This window comes from Protobothrops mucrosquamatus, unplaced genomic scaffold (assembly GCF_001527695.2).
Source record: "Protobothrops mucrosquamatus isolate PMUCROS unplaced genomic scaffold, P.Mucros_1.0 scaffold2756, whole genome shotgun sequence".
In the NCBI taxonomy this organism is placed as follows: Eukaryota; Metazoa; Chordata; class Lepidosauria; order Squamata; family Viperidae; genus Protobothrops; species Protobothrops mucrosquamatus.
Window position 1 is genome coordinate 40800 of NW_015388795.1, and position 9825 is coordinate 50624.

Here is a 9825-nt window from a genome sequence, read left to right on the forward strand (position 1 = left end):
CTCCGAGACCGCCTTCTGCCACAGATTACCTCCCACCGGCCGATACGCTCCCACAGAGAGGCCCTCCTCAGGGTGCCGTCAACCAGACAGTGTCGGCTGGCGACCCCCAGGGGGAGAGCCTTCTCTGTCGGAGCACCCACCCTCTGGAACGAGCTGCCCCCAGAGATCCGGGTGATTCCGGATCTCCCCTCCTTCTGCCACGCCCTCAAGACTTGGTTATTTCAGCGGGCAGGACTGGCCTAGGGGTATTTTAAATTGGTTTTAATTAAATTTTAGTAGAAGCGGCCTATTTAAATATTTATTTTTAATCATTTTCTTAAATTTTGTATTGTATTGTATTATTGTTTTTAAACTGGCTGTAAGCCGCCCTGAGTCCTCCGGGAGAAGGGCGGGGTATAAATTTAATAAAATTCAAATTCAAATTCAAATTTCATTTCATTTATTAGGACTCTCCCGGAGAAAGATTTGCCCCTTATGTATTCTCTGCTCTCCGATCCATGAAATTTATTCATTGGTATTTCTTGCTATTTCTTGCTATTTATTGATAGTCCTAATCCCTTCACCTCCCTCAAAGCGGGGATCTGGATGGCACACGATATAACATCACCCCTAAATAAAAATGTATCAAAAATAAGGTTAAAAAATAAATTAACATTAAAAAGTTTGAAATTCTACACCGATGACCATGAAACAATCAAAAGGGAAGAAATAGATTCCTCTCCTTCCCATCAGTCCCATCATCTTCCTTCTCTTCCCACGGTCCAAAGTTTCCTCTGCCCAGAAAAACGTCTTTCTGGGGGTCTGGAGGGGGGGAGGAAACGTCTTATATCAAATATTATATTTTTGGGGGGGAGGGTGGGAGGAATCCAGCACAGTCTCTCTCTTGCCCAGTATATGGATATATTTCAATATAATCTATATACTATATAATATTTTAATATAATATTTTATATTAATAAATCAATAATATATTGATTTACTTATCAACTTTTAAAACCATCTCTCTCTCACACAGAGGGACTTTGCATGGTATACCCATAAAATATAAAACCACCAAAATAATCTATAGGATTTAAAAGACAAGAATGATTAAAATGCAGTAGTAAATTAAAAGGGGGAGGGCTTCAGGAGGCCTACCAGCCCCACGGCTGCCTCCTCCTCTGTGCCCCCCAAGCAAAGCCCCAGAGGCCCCTTTTCACCCCTTTCCGGAAGGCCAGGAATGGGGGAGGGGCTCCCTTCACCTCTGGGGCCTTTGGGATTTTAGGATAAAAAGTGAACTTCCAAAGGTCTGGAAAAGGGAATTAGGGAAGGCTCTTTCGTCTGCTGGGCCCTATCCCTCTTTTAGTTCTTTTTATTCTTTATTCAGAGTCATTTGTACATCCAATTTTGGGGGTCTGGGAGAAAAGCCCCCCTGGAGACCCCCCTTTAGGTCACAGACTCAGCTCCACCTGCAGCCAAATCGCTTCCCTCTTCATATCTGGGAAGGTTCCTCAATTGGGGGCAGAGATTCAAAAAACCCCCACAAACATTAAAACTGAATTTCGGGCATTCATTCAGCCCTGAAGCCTCCGATTGTTTAGTTCCCTGTTCCAGATCCCTGGCAAATTGCCTACGTTTCTTGTTCTAGTTTTATTTGTTTATATTAAAAAAATCTTATTTATTTCTATCATCTGATAAGGTTTCATAGTGCAAAACAAGTGTTTTATCTGCGGTTGTTGCCATTTGTTTTTGCCAGGTTCTCCCAAAATAACATGCTACCAAAGAATTAAATAAGGTCTTTCTTCCACAAGAGAAAAACCGCCAGATCCCAAGAGAAAAAGGCATTTTACGGGGAGAGGCTGGGCATTTGCTCCTTCCGGAAATTATGGAATATTTAAGGGGAACCGACACAGATTTTGTTCTCCGCATATTCAGTCTGGAATTTGTTTTTATCCCTAAATTCTTCCCTGCAAACCTAGGAGGATAATTAACTGTTCATAAAAAAATCCCGACCAGATCCCAGGAGTAAATTACAGATAACCAAACCTTTAAAAATTGCATGTTCTTAAACGTTATATAATTAGCTGCTCAAAAGAGAATCCTTCAACGGAGAAAAACGTTAGCAAAAGTTCTCTGAGCTGGAGTGGATCTATGAAGGATCCTCTTGGGGGGGGCTCACTCAGCCCTCACCCCCATTAATCCATCTAAGAGTTGTGCCATTTGCTGGAGGAGGAGATCAAGAGGGATCCCTTCCAAGGCTCTTCTGTGATCCTGGGATCTACCTGATCTCCTCAGCTACCTTCCCTTTCCCCAAGATCCCCCCACCCCAAATCCTTTCTGCCCTCCCTGTCCGGAATGGGGCAACTCACTGCAGGACAATTCAACAATTTTATTCAATTATTTAAAATAATTTTAAAAATGTTTTTTTTAATTTTTGTCCTTCACATTTCATTTCTTTCCTCCCTCGGCCTCCTTCCTTTCCTGATTCTCTTTTTCCATTTCTTCCATATTATGCAAGTTGTCCTAGACCCCTCCCTGCCCCCCCATCCCAGGTAGGAGGGTCGGACCCCTCCCCACCTCCTTCCGGGGGGGGAATGGGGCTGGGAGGGAGGCCGGACGGCTGCAGGGAGAGGTTGGGGGGGGGACCTGGGCAGGAAAAAGCCAAAGGTTCAAGTACAGATTAGGCGAAATCTGGCTCAAAATCAGGGGGTCCTAATGGGGAGCCTCACACTGGAGGTAGTTGTTGAATTCAGAGGCAATCCCCCCTCCCCCCTCACACATCCTGTTCCTCCCCATCTTTTAACTATAATTTTATCTTAACTGGGAATTCCATTTTGATTGCTATAGAAATATTTATCTGTTAGGATTTTAATGTGTTAATGCTGTAAGCCAGGGCTTTTCAACCTTTTCACCAATTGTACCACTTTTAGGATATATGGCAATATTCGAGTGCCACCTAGCAAGGTGTCAAAAACTTGATGACCCCCCCCCCAAAAAAAAACCTGTTTAAAGTTGCAATTGCACTGAAATGACAGGACCATTTTTCATACTTATGACCATTGCAGAGGGCCCAGGGTCATGAGATTTATACTTGGATGCTTGGCAACGGATTCATATTTATGATGGTCACAGTGTCCCAGGGTCATGTGATCCCCTTCTGCAACCTTTTGACAAGCAAAGTCATTGGCAGGTGGCCAAGTGCTAAGGCGGGACTTCCTTTCCTCCTTCCTTCCCTGCCTCCCTCTTTCTCATTCCCATCTCTTTCTGAAGGAAGAATTTGACCCCCCCCCCCAATTTCCCTTCTTCCATATATTCATTGAACAAAGAAAAGCCTCCAGAGACAGACAAGACAAGCCATTGAGGGAAGTAGCTTAAAATGGCGCATTCCCCTTTAAGAATTAGCTACTGGCTAGAAAGGAAAGTTAAGGAGCGCAGTGGGCACTTAAGGAAGAAAAAAAATGTAGTAAGTACAGCTGCTGGCTAAGCAGCCTCCCCAAATGGCTCCATTTATAAGTAAAGGAATGCTACAGGCAAAATCCATTTAGGAGAAAAATACTTCAAAATCCCTTGCAGCAAAACTTACAGCTAACAGTAGCAGAGCAGTAGAAGCTAACCTGAGACATCAACCATCAGCCAAATAGAAATTGCCAAACACTCCTTAAGAACACAAAGCCCCCATTGCACAAATCCCAGAACTTCAAAGTCACAAAAGCACATAAGAATCCTTCCACTCTCCATCTCCCTCCATGATTCACCTCCAGCCGGTGCTGCCTTTCTTCATTGCTGCCTTTCTTCATTGTTGCCTTTCTTCATTGCTGCCTTTCTTCATTCCTCATGGAGGGCAACCCCTCCTCCCTACGTTCCTTGCCTCTTGGTTGCTGCCAGCACAGGCGGCTGCCACAGAAGTTGTAGATCCACTTGTGGCCGGCCTGCTTGATTTCCTCTCCTCTCCCCCCACCCTCCTCCTCCTTTCCATTCTGTGAAGCTAGAGCTGACTCCTCCTCCTCCCAAGGCTGCTTCTTTTTCTCTCTCTTCTTCTCCCGGCCCAAAATGCCTCCTTTTATAGCCTCTCCTGTCTCCTCAGTTCTCATGGGGGAGGAAATTTCTTCCATCCTGGGGCGTTTCTAATATTTATTCCTGTTGGACTTGTGCAATTTGATGATGGAAACTGATCCCAACCAGGAACGATTTACGTTTTTTCATCTTTCAGGATCCCATTTAATTTCTTGCTGCAATTTGCTTTGGAAATGACTTAAAACAAATAATATTTTTAGGAGTGAAAAGGGATCTTGGCCTGAACTAACCAACTTGGTCTCCTGTTCTGGCCCCTCCTGTGTCTCCCCCATGTCCCTCCTCCCTTCCAGCCAAGCCCACCGTCTCAATCTCCCCCACCAAGCTGGACCCCGCTTCCCCCAACACCATCCTCCTCTGCACCGTGAGGGGCTTCTACCCTGTGGAGATCAAGGTCCGGTGGCTGAAGAACGGGCGGCTGGAAGAGGAGGGCGTGGCCTTCGGGGAGGAGCTCCAGAATGGAGACTGGACCTACCAGCTCCAGGTGATGCTGGAGACCCAGCCCCAGCGGGGGGATATCTACGCCTGCCAGGTGGAGCATGCCAGCCTGGAGGCCCCAATCACCGTCCAATGGGGTGAGCCCCCCCTCCCCTACTGGTCTGGGGACCCCATCCTGCCCTGAGAAGCGGGGAGAGACCCTCCCTGTGGGGGGAGCTGGGATTGACCCTCCTGGGGGGGGAAGCTGGCCTTGATGCTCCTGCTCAGGGGAGGCTCCTTCTCCTTCCCCAGAGCCCCGTTCCTCCAACTCTGCCAAGAGCAAACTCTGGATGGGGATCGTTGCAGCCATGATCGGGGTGATCTTCTTCACCATGGGGCTCTCCCTCTACCTGAAGAGCAAGACAGGTGAGTCTTGGGGGCTGGATGAGAGATTGTGGGGAGGGGACCATCCAGAGGAGGCCTCTCAGCAAACTTAGCAGATGGCAAGGAGGCTCCCCTTGGATATTTGCTTGGGAAATTCTGTTCTTTGAAAGTCTACTGTATAAGTGAGCATCCTGCAACCTATTATGGGCTGTCAATGGGTAGGTGGACATTCTGAGTCCTCCAGCCCATTAAAGGTCCTGATTGGCTCTTTTTCTCCTTCCAGCAACTCCCATCCAGCCTCCTGGAGGTGAGTTTCTCCTCAAGTGATAGATGTTTATTTATCATTGGTTAATTGTTTCTTTTTTTAAAAAAATGTGCCTGAACAAAACCTCCTTGCTGTGGATACAACAAATTTTTGAAAATTTGGGCAGCTTTTCCTTACAGAGACCTGCAAATGTATTGCAATCAAAAACAAACACACACACACAAACACTAAAATCTGGCCCATGTTTCCAAGTTTGGGGAAATTGCAAAAGGGAAGGGAAGTCTCTTTGTGACATTTCTCACAATTCCTGGCCAAGTGACACAAGGCCTTGCTGCCACCCCCATGGTCGCTGGTCCTTTGCATCCTTTTCCTCCCTGAAAGGGGGGGTGATTCTCCCTCATTCTGTCCCTGCCTATCAATCACACCTCCTGCAATGTAGGCTTGTCGGGGGGGGGGGGCTGAAAAAGAGGAATAATAAGTTATTTACATTTGTATTCTCACTTTCTCCCCATCTCATTTTTCTACAGCACTCATGAATTAATCCTGCTGTCCTTCCTGCTTCTTGATGGGAAAGGAAGTATTATTATTATTTTTTTTTAGTATCTGATGAATTTGTGGCTTTTCCTCTGAAAAAATGGAGGAGAATGGCAGCCTGGAGCTTCTCCTGCTGAGACCCCCCCTCCTTTCCTTTCAGGGCCTCCCTTTCTTGGGAGGGAGGGAGACCATCTAGACTGACCCCAGGGACTCTGGGCCTGCCTGTCAGTCCAGAACCTCAAATCTCTACCAGCTTTGAATCCACAGCAGCTTCATCTCCATTACTCTTCCTACGAATCCCTTCCCTTCACTTTGCTATAAAAGAATAAAATTTATATTGTAGGAAAAATCCTGGAATTCCTCCTTCCTTCCTCTTCCTCCTCCTCTTTCCTCCCCCCCCTCAGAGATCCTCCCTTCTCCCCTCCCCCTCCCTGGATTGAGGTCTCCCCTGATTCTGAATTTACCATCCAGGCTAGTTTAGGTCTGAAGCCAGAACCGGTTCGGGAGGAGGGTGGGCCGATCCCAGGGAGGGGAAGAGTCAGGACCCTCCTCCTCCTCAATCTCTCCAAGTCCTGCTTCCCCTGGAGAGCCTCTTCCATGGCTGGGAAGCTGCTGGAGCTGGAGGTTCTCGTGGCTTCATCCGGGGCCTCTTTCTCCAGGATCGGAGGCCGTTTGAGCCCCTCACAAGCCCGGGAGGCTCCTGCCTCATTCGCACCCAGCGCCCCATCCCCCCCTCTTCGGGGCCCTGATCCCCTCGGCTCCCCCCTCCTCCAGACAATCTCCCCCTCACGTCCATCTCCCCCCTCCAAAAGGTGCCAGGGCTCTGTGGGGGGCGAGAGCTGGGAGGCCTCCCTGGGGATGGGGGGGAGGGGTCCCTCCCGGCAGTGCAAGATCGCCTTCACTTTGTCTGCCGGTGGGTGAAGTCACAAAGGATTCTGCCCGGAGACCGATGACGCTGCAGGAGGGAGACTTCTCATTGGTTTCTCTCCTTCAGGGCATTTCCAGTTCTGAAGTTCGAGGAAAACACCTCCCCCGCCCCCACTCCAGACCTCGCCCCCGATTCCACCTCTGGGGCTGGAGGCGTCTCTGGGCTCTGCCGGGATCTCCCTGCTACTGGGGGGGGGGGGGCGCTGGGCCAGTTCCCTGGAAGTGAAGCGGGGAAGGAAAGCCCTGGTAAGGAGGATGGGGGGAGGGGGCATTTTTCTAGGACTTCGTAATTGGGAGGTCTCAGAAAAGCGGAGGTACCAATGAAAACCCTCCCTTCTGCAGCGTCATCGGTCTCCGGGCAGAGTCTCCCTTGACTTCGCCCGATGGAGGAGATAGTTCGGAGCAGAGCGAGAAGCTGGGAAAGTGGCAGGGGGGATCTTTTCAGGGTGGGGTGGGGTGGGGTGGGGCTGAAGCTTCAGGGGGGGAGTGTTTCATGCCAGCTCTGCAGTGGAGTGCGCACTTCTTTTGGGGCCCCGCCCCTGCATGATTTTCAACCAGTCTTCCTTTCTTGGGTCTGGCCAGTCTAAAAAGAAGAAGAAATAGGGGAGACATGATAGCAGCATTCCAGTATTTGAGGGACTGCCACAAGGAAGAGGGGGTGAGGTCAAATTATTCTCCAAAGCACCAGAGGGCAGGCAAGAAACAACAGTTAGAAACTGATCAAAGAGAAAAGCAACCTGGAACTAAGGATAAACTTCCGGACAGTGAGGACAATTAACCAGTGGAACAGCCTGCCTCCAGAAATTGTGGGCACTCCATCACTGGAGGTTTTTAAGAGGAGACTAGACAGTTGCTTGTCTGAAATGGTATAGGTTCCCCTGCTCAGCAAGAGGCTGGACTAGAAGACCTCCAAGGTCCCTTCCTATCGTATCGTATCGTATCGTATCGTATCGTATCGTATCCTATTCTATTCTATTCTATTCTATTCTATTCTCACAGTATTTTCTTTTGACACCTTTAGTAAAGTTGATTTTCCTTTCAATCCGGGAGTTGAAGGCCTACAAGAGTGGCCTTCTTGTACCTGCCTCAGCTTGTTTGAGCTACTGACTCCCCAAGCCAGACCAGGATGAATTTTATTTTCAGTCCTCTTCAGTCCAATTCACTTGAATACCGATATGCCAAACCTGTCATGAAGTTACAGGCTATAAATAAATGTCTGCTACTGGAAATTCCTCACCAGAAGTCAGAGTCTGTTCAGCACCTCAGCCCAGAGAAGCTGGAACTGGAGGCTGTGAGAGAGGAAGCCATGAAAAAGATGGAACTTGATTTGAAGCTGAAATGAACGGAGATTGCTGAGAAAGAGCACCTCAGGAGAAAGAGAAGGAACACCAAAACCGGTGAGACAGTTGCAACACCATATCACCTTCACTTACTCTCTTCTCCCCAGTAGAACCCATAGCCTGGGGGAATGGAAATACCAATTCCTAAAGAACCATGAAAGAGATGAGGTTCAGATCTCACTAATTAAATTTGAAGATACCTGCCAAGCTTACACCACTATAAAGCCCAGGAAATGACTCATATATCTCCTGTCTTGAAGAGTTGCTTATGTCAAATATTGGTTGACATGTGTGCTGAGGAAAAGGAGAAAAACCAATAGTTTAAAAACATAATATTTATTTGTTTGTTTGTTTACTTATTTATTTATTAATAATATATTTGATGATTATCCTGAATTTTCATTTAACTAACAAACTTCACATATTTATTTCCTTCAGTTGTCAAGCAAATCCAAAGGAACAATATATAACCAATAATAATGGATAATTAGAAGTTACCAGCCTAAGAAACAATTTCACAATCATTCCCCTGCTTTTGCCATTAGATGTTCCTTAGTGTTTAGATCTGGTCTCAGGATGATAATGTAGCACTTGGGGAAGAAGATACAGCTCAATAGTACAGCACCAGAGGCCAAGATGGAGAAAACCTGCACAGCCACCATGTATTTTCCTTTGGTGCTCAGGTAGGTGGGGAGGAAGGAAACCCAGACACTGCAGAAGACCAGCATGCTGAAGGTGATCAGCTTGGCTTCATTGAAAGCTCCAGGCAGGTTCCTGGCCAGGAAAGCCACAGTGAAGCAAATTGCAGCAAGGAAGCCCATGTAGCCAAGAACAACATAAAACATGATGACAGAGCCTTCATTGCATTGAAGGATAATCTCTTCAGGCTGGGAGTGCAGATCAGAGTCAGGAAATGGGGGAGAAACTCCCAACCATATGGCACAGATGAGAATTTGGACAGCAGAACAAGAAATGATGATGGAGTTGGCCAAGCTCTTCCCCAACCATCGTTTCACTTTATTGCCTGGTTTTGAAGCTAGGAATGCCAGCACTACTGTGATCGTTTTGGCCAACACAGATGACACGGCTACTGAGAAGACAATGCTGAACACTATTTGTTGGAGAAGGCAGGTGGCTTTCCTTGGTCGGCCAATGAAGAACAAGGAGGATAAGAAAGAAAGCAGAAGGGAGACCAGGAGGATGAAGGAGAGGTCCCGGTTGTTGGCTTTGACAATAGGAGTTTCAAGGTATTTAATGAATATGATTAAAACAAAGCCTGTGGTTAGGAACAATAGTAGAGTAAAGGAGATGAGGATGATGCCCAGATGGTCTTCATAGGAAGGTTATTCTTTTAGAGATACACTGGACTCGATACTTAGTTGGATATTGATCATCTGGGCACTTGGTGCATTTTTTGGTATCTGAGAAAAGAAAGTAATATTTCTTTTATAGTCTTTCAAATTTCAAGAAGAACTTTGAATAAGATGTGATAAAGAGAGACAGAAAAGTCTCAGTAAACAGAATATACTTACACTACTACAACAACAAAAATCCCCAATATATACAAATATAAAAAGAAAAACAACAACAACAGCAACAACAACGTAAAATTAAAAGAAGAACTATCTGGTGCTGCAAACTCCCTTCTGTGAGGTAATCCACCAGATTCTTATCCTGCACTGACCTTACCCTATCCCAAATGGTTGGGAGAAGTAGCAAGTCTCCAGAGGATTAAGAGGATGGGGGCCTATTCAATTTCAAGGGGGAGTAAGTCCAATAGGCAGGAACTGCAGCAGAAAAGGCAGGCTTCTGATGATCCATAAAGTGGGAATCTTTTAGGGAACACATCATTTGCATGCCAATTATAACTGCTCTGGTGGGAGAACCAGATATCCTCAAGCAGAGGAA

At 46.8% G+C, this 9825-nt stretch overlaps 2 protein-coding genes across 2 annotated transcripts in view; one reads left to right on the forward strand and one right to left on the reverse strand.

The window, feature by feature from the left end:
* Positions 1–4877, forward strand: part of LOC107296337 (DLA class II histocompatibility antigen, DR-1 beta chain-like) — a gene marked incomplete at both ends in the record, with an annotated part of 6096 nt that extends 1219 nt beyond the window's left edge. The window contains 2 exons of the mRNA XM_029286032.1: positions 4344–4625; positions 4780–4877. Of these exons, the coding sequence (XP_029141865.1) occupies positions 4344–4625; positions 4780–4877 (380 nt within the window). The remainder of the gene's footprint in view (positions 1–4343; positions 4626–4779) is intronic.
* Positions 4878–8654: 3777 nt separating this feature from the next.
* On the reverse strand, positions 8655–9152 carry LOC114923280 (vomeronasal type-2 receptor 26-like; the record flags this gene model as incomplete). The annotated part of the gene is made up of 1 exon (XM_029286033.1): positions 8655–9152. A coding segment is annotated over one exon (498 nt), but the record flags the coding sequence as incomplete, so codon positions are not given.
* Between the last annotated feature and the right edge of the window lie 673 nt (positions 9153–9825).